Source organism: Terrapene carolina, unplaced genomic scaffold (genome assembly GCF_002925995.2).
Source record: "Terrapene carolina triunguis isolate 2854851 unplaced genomic scaffold, T_m_triunguis-2.0 Scaffold192, whole genome shotgun sequence".
In the NCBI taxonomy this organism is placed as follows: Eukaryota; Metazoa; Chordata; order Testudines; family Emydidae; genus Terrapene; species Terrapene triunguis.
This window is the reverse complement of record NW_020664543.1, coordinates 6,925,990-6,943,345: the sequence shown is the minus strand read 5'-3', so window position 1 is coordinate 6,943,345 and position 17,356 is coordinate 6,925,990. Positions and strand designations below refer to the sequence as shown.

The following is a 17,356-nucleotide window of genomic DNA, read 5'->3' as shown; positions in this document are numbered from 1 at the left end:
ACAGCTACCTAGATGCAACTCAGCTTACATAGACCTAACCATGTTGTGTCGAGCAGGCCTTACATTTACCTTACATCTAATTAGGAATAAACAATGTACACCAAAATAAAAATGTCTGTATAGGGTTTCTACTAGTTTAGTTTATTTTAAATTCATACAAGAGTGTGAGCAGACAAGGCCAAAGTATGTAAAAAGTATATGGATGGCTGGGTGCCCTTTTTTAGAATTTCTATCATGCAGAATCAATAAATTATGGACTCCTATTTAGGCATTTAATGGGGCTGATGATCATACTTAGGCGTGTCCAATTCTACTGAGTCTAGTAAAAGGAGTGGGAGGGGAGTTGTTGTGAAGCCTGTTATGGCTTATGGATGGGTTGATCTGTATTTTTTCCAATGTGCATTACTTTGCAGTTATTAATATTGAATTTCATCAGCCATTTTGTTGCTCAGTCACCCAGTTTTATGAGATCCTTTTGTAACTCTTTTCAGTCAGCTTTGGACTTAACTATCTTGAGCAATTTTGTAACGTCTGCAATCTTTGCCACCTCACTGCTTATGCCCTTTTCCAGATCATTTATGAAAATGTTGAACATTGCAGGTCCCACTACAGATTCTTGTGGGACTCCACTGTTTACCTCTTTCCACTGTAAAAATTGACCATTTATTCCTGCCCTTTGTTTCCTATCTTTTAGCCAGTTACTGATGTATGAGAGGACCTTCCCTCTTATCCCATTACTATTAACTTTGCTTAAGAGCCTTTTGGTGTGGAATCTTGTCAAAGCTTTCTGAAAGTCCAAGTACGTTACAGCAATTAGATCATCTTTGTCCACATGCTTGCTGACACCCTCAAAGCATTCAGATGGATTGGGGAGGCATGATTTCCCTTTACAAAACCATCTCTCTTGTTCAGGTGATTTCTGACTAGGGTGACAAGAGGGCCCAATTTTATAGGGACAGTCCCGATATTTGGGGCTTTTTCTTATATAGGCACCAATTACCCTCTACCCCCGTCCCGATTTTTCACATTTGCCATCTGTCACCCTATTTCTGACCCACTAAGTTTCTACAAAACTTTACTTACAAAAGTAGTCCCATTGACTTCAAAGTCACGAAATCTAATTTTTATTTACTTTAACCCTTCAATGTTGATCTTAGTAAGACCAAAAACTTATTTTAGTAGTAGATTGGCATGGCACTGAAATAATAGAGCTACAGGCAATGTACAGCCAGGATGAGAAATATTTTTCCAAACTGACTTTGTAACTTTTATAATTTACTAATATTGATACTGCTGGTATTAGATTTCTTAACAATGCTGTATGTGCCACATATGTGACATTTACTTTCCATCTGCAATATAGTTTTTCTATAATAAAAAAAATGGAGTGGAAATTCTGAGATGAATTGCAATATAATGGTCTATATGTGGAAAATGTGTGAAAAATGAATGTAAGTTTGATGTTTTAGTAGATACCGAGATGGCTGGAATTGAACAAAGACTCAGAGATTGATGAAATACACATTAGAAAACAATGAATCATATTTGTAAACAAAAAGCAAATGTGTGGGTTTCAATTGTACCTATATTTGGTGCACAGAAACTGGGTTTATTTATTTATTATTAAAGTTTATTTTCTAATTTCTGCTACATAGAGAAATCATTGGGATTTCTGTTGCTTAATTAGTGTTTGGGGTGACAGATGAACTGGCTAATAGAGTAACTCCTCACTTAAAGTCGTCCCAGTTAAAGTTGTTTCGTTGTTACGTTGCTGATTTAGGGAACATGCTTGTTTAAAGTTGTGCAATGCTCCCTTCTAACGTCTTGGCAGCCGCCTGCTTTGACCACTGCTTGCAGGAAGAGCAGCCTGTTGCAGCTAGCTGGTGGGGGCTTGGAACCAGGGTGGACCGACAGCCCCCCATCAGCTCCCCGCTCCCCTAAGTTCCTTGTGCAGCAGCTGCCAGCAGGCTAGCAATTGCAGCTATCCCTCCCCGCACCACTGCCATGTGCTGCTCCTGCCCTCTGCCTTGGAGCTGCTCCCAGAGCCTCCTGCTTGCTGTGCAGGGGGGGCTAATGTTAGGGTGTCCCCCTCCCCCCTGAAGGACCCGCTGCAGAATTGCTGCCGAAGACCCGGAGCGTGGAAGGACCCCCCGTCGCCGAATTGCCGCCAAGGGCGGCAAAATGCTGCCCCCCCAAATCCTGGTGTCCTAGGCGACCGCCTAGGTCGCTTAAATGGAAGCGCCGGCCCTGCCTGCTCCTACACCCCCCCTTACCCCTTCTTCTCCATATAGAGCAGGGTAGGGACAGGGAGAGAGACAGAGAGAGCCTGGGGCAGCAGCTGCTCTCTCAACTTCCTGATCGACTTAAAAAGACAATGCACTTAAGAGTGGGGCAGTGTGTATCTCTCTCTCTCCCACACACAAGGTGTATGTCTGTCTCTGTCTGCTATGCTATCTCCCCTCCCCTCCATTCCTGCTGCCTTGTAAATGTGGGGTTACATTAACAACAATGTCTTAACCCTTGAGGGCTCAGCTGAGTGCTGGTTCATCATTTAGCACAGGGGTTCTCAAACTGGGGGTTGGGACCCCTCAGGGGGTCATGAGGTTATTACATGGGGGGTCGCGAGCTGTCAGCCTCCACCCCAAACCCCGCTTTGCCTCCAGCATTTCTAATGGTGTTAAATATATAATAAAGTATTTTTTATTTATATGGGGGGGGTCACACTCAGAGGTTTGCTATGTGAAAGGGGTCACCAGTACAAAAGTTTGAGAACCACTGAGTTAGCAGCAAGACATTCCCTGGGAAATATCCCACCCTCTTCCACCCTCTAACTTCACCACCTCAACCAAGCTTCACAATCATCATAGTTGTGAACAGTTAAGTATTAAATTGTTTGTTTAAAACCTATACTGTGTGTGTATGTATGTATATCTATCTATCTATCTATCTATCTAGTTTTTTGTCTGGTGAAAAACATTTCCCTGGAACCTAACCCCCCCCCATTTACATTATTTTAATGTAATTCTTATGGAGAAATTGGATTCGCTTAACATCGTTTCGCTTAAAGTCGCATTTTTCAGGAACATAACTACAACGTTAAGCGAGGAGTTACTGTAACTTGATTTAGGTAGTGGGATAATTGTCTGTTTGCCTTGCCACTCACTATGGCTTTGATTCTGCATGGGGCTGAGCATGCACAAATGCCACTCACTTCAATGGGAGTTGAGGGAACTGAGCACTTTGCAGAATTGAGTCCAATTGGAACTTTTCACTTAGGCCCTGATCCTGCCGTCTGGACTGATTTTTCCTCTGTCACCATTTGAAGCCAATAAAATTCTGTGTGGGCACAAGATTCCACCTGGATGAATCAACTTTCAGGATTGGAACTTTAAGCACTAAAGAGGATGCAATTTTTTGCATTTTAGAGCTCTGTTTTTTTTCTGTTTATCAAGATTTGCTACTGTATTTTTAACTTTGACAGTTAAACATTTCAGGCTTTTTGGCACTTACTGATCCTCAAGTGTCTTCGCTACAAGTGTTAGAGAATGTTCATGATGTATAAGAAGTGGGACAGTTGTCACTCCAAATAAAACTACTGAATGTTCTTTCACTGCAGCATTTAAGAATTCCTTAAAATATTTAATATGATGTGTTATTGTGAATAAAATTACTTTAAATTACTAAATTTGATCAGGGACAAAACTAATCATTCACTTAAAAAAATTTTCCCTTAAAGTTGAAATCTATGACAATATTAAAAATATTTTCTTTTTTGAAAGACATGAAACAGATCTCCATGTAAATTGTGAAGTGACAATGGCTCTAAATTTTTAATTAATTTATAAGTACAAAAAGATGTAAAATCTGTGTTCAAACCAGTGCCTAAGGGATTTTGAGAAATATACTAGATACTTTCTTGTTGGCGGAAAATAAGTGGCAGACTGAAAACATCAACTTTAGAGCAAACACTTTTATATTGGGACATTTAAAAATAATGTCCTGTTAATTCATAATTTGAGTGGCTATCACATTGTTTATAGGGTAAGCATGTCCTTTACAAAAATTTTAAAACTGAAAAACATCCATATAAATAATGAATATATGATGCCTTTACTTTGTGAATTAACAATGAAAATTTTAAACCTTCAAAAATTTTCCTAGTGAAATTTTAATTTTCTTATTTTAATTTCCTGGTGAAAACTATAAATTATTAAAATGTAATTATATAGAAAAGGAGTTGCATACCAAGCCGCTCTTTTTATTGTGATTTTGGAATGTACTTAAAATTGCTTAATTGCAGTTTTATTTTTGTTGAGATATGGCACCAGTCTTGCAAAAACTGACACATATGCTTAATTTTATGAGTTGCCCCATCCATGTAGGTAGAACCAGTGGTTCTCAACATGTGGCCTGTGGGCTGCTTGCAGCCCAATCAGCACACAGCTGCGGCCCATGTGACATCCTCAGGACCATACAGGTAGTATTGGATGCAGCCCACAATGGTAAATAGGTTGCGAACCACTGAGGTAGACTCTTTAGATGTGTGAAGCTTTTCTATCTATGCAGATTGAATTGTAGGGTTAAGCCCAAAGCTAGATATCTACGATTTCAAAATGACAATTACCAAAAATTATTTCTACAACAGAAGTATGTATTTTAAGTAATTTAATTTTAATTTCTTCCTATATCTAACATTATAGTACCATGTGAGTTCTGTCAGTAAGTGAAATAATGTGTGGAGTTTTTTTTTAATTGTACTGATACTTTTGATATCACTTGAAAAACAACAAGAAAAATGCCCCAGGTTAATGCAAATTCCAGATGGAAAAGCTGCTTTTATTGTGCATTATGTTCTATTAGGAAGAAAATTATTTATGACTTCCTTTAATTTGTAGAATGTGTTTGAAAATCTGATAGTTTTATAAATTTAAAACAAGTAGAAATGTAGGCAAAAAAAAAAATCTGTGCTCCCTAAAAGAATCATTTTTGGAAAATTCAAACACAACACTGGAGAAGCACAGTATCCGCGACACAGAGAGAAAAAAGTAATTTTTGCATATAGCAAAAAACAATCCATATGCCAAACTCAGATTACTTGTTTGTTTATATAGAAACCTAGATTCATCAAATGGAATGAGTCAAACCTCTGAGAGGTGCCCCACTTGTTTAGTGATTAGATACTTTGGGGGCCCAGGAGGAAAGGATGTGTTGTTTGATCATCCTGTAGGCTTGATCATCCTGTTACACAAAGTCAAGGACTTCTCCTTAAGTCTTTATCTGTGAAGGAAACCTGACTTTTCACCAGAGTATGATCTTTGTCAAGGATACCTTCATCTTGTTCCTTGATAAATTATTTGCAGAGTAGTTTGGTGTGGCAACGTAAGCTTTATTGTAGTCATTCATTCCACTGCTGGTGCAGCTTAGACATACTGTAGTTTTTAACCTCAGAGGAATTTTAAGATGAGAGATTATATGTAAAATCATCTACAGTGAAGCAGTCCCCCTCTTTAAATCTTGAGATTTTTCTCCTGTTATCCTTCAGACACCTTTATCCTGAATAGCTTAGGCAAAGGACACAGGCTGTGGACCTTCTTATAACTCTTGCCGAGAGCCGCTTTTTTTTTGCTTAAGGCCTAAAGATCAGTCAGCTCTCATGTACAAAGCGCCCTTAGAGCGCCATGCTGGAGTTGCAAAGAAGTCAGCTCCACTGCACTTTAAGCTAAGACCTGTGCTATGGTCATGGTTGAGATTTTGTTCCTGACGTACACGAGTCTCACTTTCACTGCAGCTCTTTGTGTTGCTGTTCATGTTTCTGTTAATGTCTTGCCTCTTTTAGGCTTCAGGATGTTTCAGGTCTTGTATTTCTGTTGGAAAGAATACAGTCAGAGTGATAAATAAACTTATGCCAGAAAAGGAGGTATTTTGTTAAAAGGGAAAAAAGTGTGTGCCACACCAAAATAATCCCTTATCTCCTCCACCCACTCACCCCCTCCCCCCTGCCCATAAAGACCACTAATTTGTATTTTCTGCTTGAAATCCCTTTAAGATTAAGTGGCAGTACTGCTCTACAAAATCCTTTACTTACCAGTGAAAAAGGATGGTTTTAGCTCTTGCTTTATATAAAAAACATTTTATCTATCTATATACTTCCTTGCAAGTCATTATTCATGTATACATTACACTGCTCTACAGCCAAAATGCTTCTGAAATAAATGTAGTCAAACTTTACTAATTCTGGGTCACTGAGAACGAAAATGATGCTTAAAATTGTTGATTGGCTCTAGTTTTCAAGATATGCTATTGGGTCAGTATTTACGACCCTTGGCTTGGGAATGGCGGAGGATAAGTGAGTTATAAAGGGAAGGGATCTCAATTTAAACCAGAAATGACTAAAATACATCTTTGACTGGATCTATGAATAAATCTATGACTGGGTTTGGACAGTACTTGCTTTTTAGGCAAAACAATGAATGATGCAATCTGAAGCTGGTATTGCGTCATACATGATATGAATTGCATCATGTTATTCCTAGAAGTCATGGATGATGCAATCATAACGAAGCTTACATCACTCTGCTGAACAGATTGCCCTATATCAGCTCTAGAAATCATACAGTGTCGTGCTCTCTTATTTGTCAGTGTTTGATTTTGCAAAGGGACACATTTCTGTTTAGCCAAAGTGAGCAGAGATGCCTCGTACTTGTGTGAACAGTGCAGATAACTTCTGCTATGTTTGTGGTGAAGTGACTTTTGCATCACAAAAGCGCAGTATAACCACTATGGTTAAGAAAGCCTATCACCTTTATTCTGGCTGCAAAATTGGAGATCAGGACAAGAGGTGGGCCCCACACATATGCTGCAACACTTGTGCAACAAATCTTCGCCAGTGGTTGAACAGGAAAAGGAAATCTATGCCTTTTGCAGTGCCAATGATTTGGAGAGAGCCAACAGATCATACCAGCAATTGTTACTTCTGCATGGTGCCTCCAGTTGGGAAAGGTGTGTCAAAGAAGAAAAAGTGGACTGTGCATTATCCAAACATTCCATCAGCTATACGCCCAGTACCCCACGGAGACGGACTGCCGGTTCCTGATGCACCAGAATCATTCTCACTTGAGTCAGACGAGGAAGAGGATGAAACTTCTGGTCCTGAACCATCAAAGTCACAGGACCCACATTTTCTCCCATCCTCCTCCTCTGAACCACACCTCATAACACAAGGTGAACTGAATGACCTTGTCAGGGATTTGGAACTACCCAAGAGCAAGGCAGAGCTGTTGGGCTCCAGACTACAGCAGTGGAATCTCCTGGCAGGTGGTGTTAGGGTTTCCATGTTCCGTGACCGTCAAAAGGATCTTGTCCCATTCTTCTTCATGGAAGGTGATCTTGTAGCCTGCAACAACATCGATGGTGTGATGGCAGCCCTCAACATCGTTCACGATCCAGATGAGTGGAGACTGTTCATTGATTCATCGAAGACGAGTCTTAAAGCTGTTTTACTGCATAATGGCAATGTTTTGCCATCAATTCCAGTTGGTCATGCAGTCCATATGAAGGAAACCTATGACAACATGAAACAACTTTTGAGGTGCATAAACTATGACCAACATCAGTGGCAGCTTTGTGGCGATTTGAAGGTTGTTGCTTTCTTGCTTGGTCTGCAGACTGGATACACAAAGTACTGCTGTTTTCTCTGCAAATGGGATAGTCGTGCAAGAGATTCCCACTACATCAAGAACGATTGGCCACTCCGACAGTCATTGGAGCCTGAGAGAAAAATTGTGTAGAGCATCCACCAGTTGTTGAATCAAGGAAGATTTTGTTACCACCCTTACACATCAAGCTGGGTCTGATGAAGAACTTTGTCAAGGCCATTGACAAAACACAAGCAGCTTTCAAGTACCTCCGTGGAAAATTTCCAAGGTTAAGTGAAGCTAAGATAAAGGAAGGTGTCTTTGTTGGTCCTCAGATTCGTGAACTTCTTCGAGATGATGCATTTGACCATGCACTGCGTGGCAAGGAAAAGACGGCATGGAAAGCCTTCCAGTTAGTGGCAATAAATTTTCTCGGAAACAAGAAGGCAGACAACTACGGGTTGTTGGTGGAAAACCTCCTCAAGGCATACAAAAGCCTTGGTTGCAACATGTCACTAAAGATGATACATTTTTTGCACTCTCATCTAGATTTTTTTCCACCGAACTGCAGAGCAGTGAGCAATGAGCACGGCGAGCGATTTCACCAGGACATTGCAACAATGGAGAAACGCTATCAGGGCAAATGGAGCCCATCAATGCTTGCAGACTATTGCTGGACAGTGACAAGAGATGCTCCATTTAATGAATACAAGAGACAAGCCAAGAAGCGCCGAGTAGACACTGAATAGGACTAAACTATGTACATAATAGTTTTTTGCCTTTTGTTTCATAATAAATTTTATTTATATAACCCTTTTGCTGATTTTTAAAGTGTTACATAAACAGGACAGGTGAAATATTATCATGTAAAGCAATCATAAACACATGAAAAGACCTAGGTTTACAATTTATGATTAAAACTCTACTATCTACACAATATACATAAACATCAAATGTAAAAACTTAAATATCTTAGAAACAGTAGCCAATCAGTTGTTTTAATTGTCATATTTGAATTCAGCACATCAAAATACATAAATAGCACATTTTATCTCTGAAGCAGATGACGTCTCAAAAATTGTAGACCAGTGTTATCTCACGGACAGACATAATGGGTTATAAGAAAGGATATGTGATTAATTTGAAAATGAGGAACTTTGTTTTGCTATTCTCATGTATTTTATGAGTGCATCGTTGTGGAAGTGGAGAGGATAACTATATTTTGTAATGTCAACAGTTCAGTACTAAGAATTTAAGAGAAATTCATGCATCAATAAACTATACTCTAATTGCATAAACTTACGAAAAATAAACCAGGATAAATAAAGGTTTTATCGGTTTCCTTTTTCTGCCAATGGCTTTCTGTGTGACTTTTCGCAAGTCAGTCATTCTGTCCTGCCTCAGTTTATTTTGGGGAATAAAATGAGGACAATTATCCTTACTCATCTTCATTGTTTAAAAATAAGGGAGTGGGGTACAAACATATTTTGAAAATATAAAATAATAAAACCTTGAAAGTGTTTCAGAATGGGCATACAGTAGTTTAATAAATATATAATATACCTAATTCTACTTGATAATTTGGTGCAGAGAAAGTTTGACCTTTTGTCGCTAGCATCAGTTCATGTTTCAACAAATTTTGCCATATATGTTTGTTACAGTCATGATAGCTAAGGAGAGTAGGTAACGAATTGCCACAGAAAATGTATTATAATTGCGTTTCCCCATAGGATACCAGAACCTCTGCACATTCTTCACTACAGGCCCTGCAGGAAATAGATTCTTGTTCACTTTCTTCGCCGTACTGTATCTTCTGTGAAGTACATGCACAAGTTTAAAGTTCTTAGGATGAAATCATGTCCCCATTGAAATCAACAGGAGTTTTGCTGTTGACTTCAGTGGAGCTAGGATTTCAGCTTCCTTTCTTTCCATTTCATGGAAACATAAAGATGAGGTGGGCAGCAGCATAGATTTTGAGATTAGTGGGGCATCAGTCTGCCACAAGAAGCGAAAAACGGAATGTAATAACTACTGTACATGATGTCACACTGTTTGGAGGCATAATTTTAGAAGTGTGAAAATAGTATCTAATACTAAATAATGAAGACTTCCAATCATCTATAACTTAAAAAGATTCTCTACTAGATAAAATCTGTTGTTCAAGAGAAGTGCAGTGCAGTACTTCTACAATGATTCAACATTTGAATTATCCAGATGAAACACTATATGTGCAAAGAATTCTTGTTTACTGTTACTTAGCTCCATGTATTAAGAATTGAGTAAATGGCATTCAGTAGGAAGTTTACTAATTACATGGTAAAGAATGAAGTTTTGTTATGTTTCATTTTATATGATTATTAATCATTGTGGATTAATAATTCCTTTTTTGTCTTGGTGTTTTGCAGGTGTTGAAAATTTTGTCTTGAGATAAAAAAAATAAGTTGCCCTACTTTATTTGTTCTAACTTTGAAGTTAGAATTTACAGTTCACCCCTCACCCCACCCTATCCCCACACACACACTCACTGAAAAAAATCTGGCGAGTGAACATAGAGTTTTGGCAAATATCCCAAAAATACTGATCTACATTAAACCTTCAAGATGCCACCTCTGGCCTGAAGGTGATTAGTCCAGTGAAGACAAGCAAACAGTGATCAATAGGAGTTCAAAGTATCTCTGAGCCCCAGGCACAAAATAACATGGCTGATCTGCATAGTGATATGTTTATATATCAGATAATTAAACAGATCAAACAGATTGTACTACTTCTGCAAATTCATGTGGGAAAAAAAATAGTGGCAGGATAAATGCTGGGATTGTGACATATGAAAAATTTGGGAAGCACCTAGATAACTGATATTTATGGCAGTAATAGGATGGCCACTAAGAGGTTTAGATTATGAGCTGCATTACTAAAGATTTCTGAAACTGCCTTTCTGAAGATGCAGACAAAGTGGATGAGGTAACGTCTTTTATTGGACCAACTTCTGTTGGTGAGAGAGAGACCAGCTTTCAAGCTTACACAGAACTCCTACATTTCTGAAAATGCTTTACAGTGGTGTGATGACATAATTGTTTGCTGTTGATGAGTTTTTGAAAATAGGAAGAAAGGAAAGTCTGACTAGGCACTTAAAAGCTGTTCTGTTGGTATCACCCTCCATGGCTTTAAATAACAGGGGCAGCACAGATGTTTGACATCAGTAATGTTTACATGGCCTTAGGGTTTAATTGCTTCATAGTCTCTGTGAGGAGAATAAACAATGACAGAAACCTAAAGGAATGATATTCAGGCTGTGGCAATGGATAAATTTCACACTTCATTGCAAACTTTTCAGCTATGGATAAATATCTACTCAAAAATTAAGTTCTTTTTCTGTCTCAGGGATAGTGCATCGTGTATTTTCTGTTCTAAGCTACCTCTTAATTAGGAATAAGGAGATGAATCCATATGTAAGCTGTTAGTGTACATGGACATCAGTACATAAACCAACAATTGCTTTTCTGATGAAGATGAATGCACTGAGGTTTAAATTGTTTTCATCTGCTTTCTTTCTGCAACACATGAAAGGGTTACCATGACATTGTTTGTATCATATTTTGTGTTTGCAATATATATTAGACCTATAAAATATAACACAATTTAAGACATAGAAACTGCTGGTAGATGAGAGGAGCTGGCACAGAAATACTGTCAGCTATCACCAGTTTAATTTAGTGATAGGAGATTAACATGCTAGTAAGTAAAAGTTGCAGTTAACTTGACTCATTTAAGCGCATTTTAAATTTCAGAGATATTCCTTTCTTTGAGATAGTTAAGAGTATTCGAAATGTAGGGGGAAAGCCCCTTCCCTTGCTCTAACCTGCCTCACGCATGCTTAGCCCAGGGATGCTTAGCCCAGCTTGCATCCCAAGACACTGGGATGCAAGCTGCAGGGAAGGCTCTGGTCCTGGCCCTGCATAGCAGAGATTCATGGCCAGGACTGCAAAGAGGAGGATGAGCCCTGTCCACAAGGTGCTTCTGAACAGTTCCTTCCCATGGATGGTTCCACATTCCTGGCTGGTGAGTGACAGAGCAGGGCCGTGACAGCAGAGCTGCAAAGGGCTCCTTGCCTGGCTGCGGGGCTGGTGACCCCTGCAGGTGTAAAGTGTGGGGAGGTCTGAGCACAGACCCTGCTCCTGAACAGCTTGTGCTCATGGACGGAGTCATTCAGTAGCAGGTTGGTCTCCCCGTAGCCAGGGACTCATCCTACTCTCTGTAGTCCTTGCCAGGGGTGTCTGCTCTGCCTCCCCAGGGTCTCAGCCTTCCCTGCAGTTTGCACCTCCTGGAATCAGGTGTTACTGGCCCTGTGGCAACGCAGGGAGCCCTCTGCAGCTCTGCTCTCATGTTCCCTCTCCCTCATTCCTATGACTGCAGGGCTGGTGCCACCCAATCCCTGCAGGTGCAAGGTGTGGGGGAGGCTGCACGACACCTGTTACCAATTGATATTTTTCTGGTTGATTTCAATGTTGTGCCAAAATAGAGGTTTGCCAACAAATATAAATTGAATCCTGCCAAACCTATCTATATGACTGCCCTGTTCGCCATTACGTCAATCTTTGTGTCACCCTTCAATTTTATATTTACTACCAAATCATTGATGAAAGTGTGTCAAGGTAAAAGTTCATCCCTACTCTAAGGGTTTGCCCCAGGCATATGCACAATTTAAAATCCTATTCAAGCCTTTAGAATAGGACATAAGTAGGAATTAAGTGGCGTATAGTCTTTGTACTGGCCCACTGTGCATCTCTATGTAAGGGAAAAGCTGTCAGTAATTCAAAAAATTAAATATTTTTAGGTTTATCACATTAAATAGTTGAGTTTTTGGTTTCAAAATGGCTGTGGAAGATAATACAGCTGTACTTATGCCTCATGGACATAGAACTGAGTATCAAACTCATAATCTTAAATATTATGACCACAATTTTTCCAACAAGTCAATGAGTGCAGGATTAGTCTAACTTCAAAGATAAACTTTAAAAAACACCCTTTCCCGGCAAAAGAAAATCCTGATACCCCTAATTATTAAAATATATGCCGCCTTAAAAACTTGTTAATTAAATATTTGAAACATAGGTTCCCTGTTTTACTTGTGTCTCTGATGTGGAGTTCCCCAGTATCTGGTGATGACATCACACATGGTGTCAGCAGAGCAGGCAGGGCAGAAAAACACTAGAATTTTAAAAAGTACCTAAGGCAGTCAGGCACCCTTCTGCCAATGAGAGTTGGGCATCTAACTTTTGAAAATCCCACCTTGTCTGCACTGTTTGGATAATGTCTTTATTTGTTGTAAATGAAATGGAGAATGATGAGTATTTGGGACTTGTCAGGTAAGAATAGTTTAACCATTTTGTCTAAAATGGAAAAGGATTTGGAAATTTTAGTCTACCTAAGGTATTTCAAATGTTTCTATCCTTGAGTAATAAGCCTTCTCTCTCTTATCCTAAGCAAGCATTTTCAGAGTTTTTCGTACTGTATCTCTGGATACATTCATTTGCTAGTCCTCTTCAGATGAAGTTTAGAATCCTTTTCTGCATAGTAGTGCCAGGTCCTGTTACACTTGAAAGGAAACTCTGCTGGAATTAGTACACTAGGCTACAATGCACTCTTGCTAATTGGGGAAAACTAGTTGCCAGTGAGAGAGCCTGTTTAACATATATATGGAACCAAGTGCATATTATGAAATGTCTAAGAATTTGATTGTCTTGAGAATACAAGAGTCTGTGATACCTGGAAAATCAGGGGAATAGATTTCCTTTCCTTTGGATTAGACATCAGTCCACCCATCTGTGTTGAAAAGAGTTGGCTCTGTTGGCAAAAGACTTGGAGATGTTTTCTAGTATAGTAGCTTGCATAGGACTTCAGACCTATTTTGGGCTTTGGGTTAGATGTCCTTCTTAGGCATAGTACAGTTAGATGTATTGGTACTTAAATGTGGAGAGTCCTTGATGGAAGGGCTTGTTGCACTTGCCTCTCCTACTTTCAACTGTTGACAGGATCTATTGCCCATAGGGTTTTCTTTTTAAATTCAGTGCAGTAAAGTTGTGATCTTTTAGTATGTGGATGTTTTCTATATACATTTACAAAAATATCTGTATTCATATATCTACGTGTTATAATGAACTGATAGCAGCGTGTTTGTATTCAATATGTATCTTTATATACATACAATAAAATTAGATCAATTCTTGAAATATTGTGTTGATTTAAACCAAAGAAAATACAGAAAAATAAATGTAATGAATTAAGAATTTGATTCTTTGTCCCGGGGTGCTCCACTCACTGCCAGTATGGTGCCTCCACCTGATCACTCTGGGGATTAGCTCTGGAGGCCAATGCCCCGTCCGCAGTTTGCATGCCATCACTCTGGTCTGCAGCTCCTCTCGCTCCAGGACCTGCAACATCTTCTTTGTCACTTAGCCCTTTGGCTTGGTCACTCAGTCGGTCCATCAACAGTCCTAGGCGGTCTTCCCATTCACTGCCCCAGTGCCACTCCCTCAATGGCTGGTGGGGGAACCTGGGCCTGCCCTTTACTTCAGGTTCCTGACCAGGGACCCTCAGTTCAACAGTTCTGGGCTTCCTCTCTCTGTCCTCAATACTCCTTCCCTGGGCTGCTTCCTACACTCTGGTTCCACTTCTCTGTCTAGGTGTACTAGCTCCAAGAACTCTCTCCCCAGGGAGTGACTGCCTTTTCTCTGCAGCTTCCCCAGTCTGTAGCCCCCTTCCTGGCTTTATAGGTCCCACCTGTTCCTGCACAGATGAGCCTGTTCCTAATTAGCTGCCTCCAGCCAAAAGACCCCCATTTGAAGCCTAATTAGCTGATTGGGCCCACCTGGCCCAATTCTGCTCTTGCAAGGCTAATGTGGGGATCTCAATCATATTCTTTTATATAATACAGTTTATCCATCATGTCGTAAACACAAGAGGCCAAATCTGTGGGTCCAGCCAAGCTGTGGGTGGAGGGAACGTGGCTGGGATCCTGTATTCAGCTGGCTGAGGAGAGTCGTGGCAATTCAGCATCTCTTAGAACAGCTTAAATGTTGGTCTAAGGGCTGGTCCACACTAACCCCCCACTTCGAACTAAGATACGCAACTTCAGCTACGTGAATAACATAGCTGAAGTCGAAGTATCTTAGTTCGAACTTACCGCGGGTCCACACGCAGCAGGCAGGCTCCCCCGTCGACTCCGCGTACTCCTCTCGCGGAGCAGGAGTACCGGCGTCGACGGCGAGCACTTCCGGGATCGATTTATCGCGTCTAGACAAGACGCGATAAATCGATCCCAGAAGATCGATTGCTTACCGCCGGACCCGGAGGTAAGTATAGATGTACCCTAAGTTGTGCTAGTGGGAACAGTCCAGTAGAGAACGTTCTGCTGGCCAGCCATTGCCACCCATGACCCAGCCTGATGTGTCACTTATGAACAGCGGAGGTTGTAGGGCTGACTATGTTGGGGTCAGCTTTCTGGCTGCATTGCTCCCTGAGCAGCAGAAGTAACTAGTTTTAAGTGGGAGAGCTACAGTATGGTCCAAAGTATCATTGGTCATTTTAGAAAGTTGTTTGGTAAACACAAAATCATAGCTACGTGGAGATATAATTCTGACAATGCTTTTCAAAGGCCATAATAAAAATGTATGAGAGATTTAAATTATCATCTTATCATCTTAGGTGAACAACTTGGCCTTTTTACAATGAACAGCAATATCATTGGTATGTTACATGGAAGCTTTTAAATAAACTACAATAAACAAATAAAAAGGCAAAAACAAGATATTTCCAGCTTGCTCATTTGCCAGCATTAATCTTAATGATTTTGTAAGTAAAAGAATCTTTAAAAAAGGAAGTGTGTACAGAATATAAAATCTGTGAATAATAGAAACCTACAAAAATAAACATGAGTGAGAGCTGAAGGACATCCTTTGTATAAATTGGAGAAACACCTGCCTAATAGATAAAAGAGCTTTTAGCATGATTTATGTGCATTATCACAAATATTAAAACTTTTTTTTCCACACTGTTTTGTTTAAAAATATAATTTTAGCTTTTTGGACAGTAATTGTTGTTTTTCACCAGCTGAAATCTTCTAAAAATTTTTAAACAGTGGGTGCAGATTGAAACTGTTAATGTTTGTATGAAATAAATGGTATGAAAACACTTCAAAAAACTGTACCTGGATTTTTTTGTATCATTTATCGAGTAGCAACCCCTCTGCTCCCCAAGCAAAGAACTAGTTTTCTAATTATGGAAAGTAAATAATCACTGAAGGGCCTTAATATAATTTTATTCTGAAAGTGAATTAATAACTATGAGATACTTTTTCCTTTAAAGCTGGAGATGAAAACAAAAATAATGGAAGCTAAATTTCATGAAGAAAAGCTTAAATTACAGCAGAAGCATGATGCTGATGTTCAGAAGGTAAGAAATGTTTGGGTGTTACTTCTGAGGGATGTACAGTACATGAATCTGTATAATATTGAATATGATCCTAATAAATAATTCAGAGCTGAATTTAATTTCTTTAGCTTTTTCAGATTAACATTCATTTTGCTTTAAAATAAGATTTTGTTGTTTGTTGCAGTTTGCAAAAATTGATTTGAAAGGGAGATCTCCAATACTGGCATGAACTTGGAAAAGGAAAATGTCTCTGTGAAAAGTTATTTAATGTGCTACGTGATGATATTGCAGATATGGGTGTTTGAAGAAAAAATTTTTGCTTCACAATCCAGCAACTTCTGTGGCTTCATCTGATGGTGAAACTGTAAACCTGTGATTTTGTCATTAACTAAGACCATCATCTGATTATTTTTCTTGAAACTCCAGCTTTAACTCTAGGATTCTGTTTGTAAATTTGTATTCCTTGGCTTTTATTAGTTTTAGTGTAAAGTTCAGTGCCACTTAAACATTTTCTTTTTATTTTAATTGTTTAAATGAGTCTACCAAATGCATTTTCTTATCAGTATGGTAACAGTACTTGGTTTTACTATTTTATTTTTGACACTGTGCTTGAAAAAGTAGGCTGTTTTAATAAATAGATTTGCAAACTGTTGAACACTTACAATTCAGCTTAACTTAGTTTATCAAACTGTTATTTTACTTTTGATTCTGCACAGCAATAAAATATAATGGTTACTTTGGGCTATGTAGGATTTCTTCTAACTGTGTTGCAAAGCATCACTTTGCAAATGATTAAAAAGACTGACACCGCCTATATTGTTTATCTTAGTATCATGTTTTTTATCGTGTTTTTACATAAGGTCACATCCTCTGAGGTACTAAGTGCTTCTTCCAAGGTGCTGATTGTCCTTAATTCCCATGGAGTTACTGGGAGTTGAGTGCTTAATACCTCACAGGATGAGGTTCATGGGGCCTTATCCTAATTTAGGCTTTACTGAGTGTCTCAGTTTTGTTTTTCAAAACTGAGTCACAGACTTGGAGGAAGTCAGTTGACACAACACTATGACACATCAAAGACTCCCATAAAGGATGTTAATATTTGGTCAGGTGCATATTTGACTCATCTGTTCTGAAAGCTTGTAAGTGTAACTGGCTAGTGAAGTTGAGAGTCTAAAGGAAACAGCTTTGTAAGAATAAGAAATAGTTGAGATGCCTTCTCATCTCCTTAGTTGTTGTTTTTTTCAAACTGCTGTCAAGATTCCATCTTTTGAAGTTGTTTTATCATGTTGGGT

General features: G+C 39.2%; 1 protein-coding gene across 1 annotated transcript in view; it reads left to right on the top strand.

Annotated features, from left to right (window-relative positions):
* CEP112 (centrosomal protein 112) overlaps window positions 1–17,356 on the top strand; it is a 297,346-nt gene that overhangs the window by 50,069 nt on the left and 229,921 nt on the right. The window contains exon 9 of the mRNA XM_029912219.1: window positions 15,999–16,085. Within this exon, the coding sequence (XP_029768079.1) occupies window positions 15,999–16,085 (87 nt within the window). The remainder of the gene's footprint in view (window positions 1–15,998; window positions 16,086–17,356) is intronic.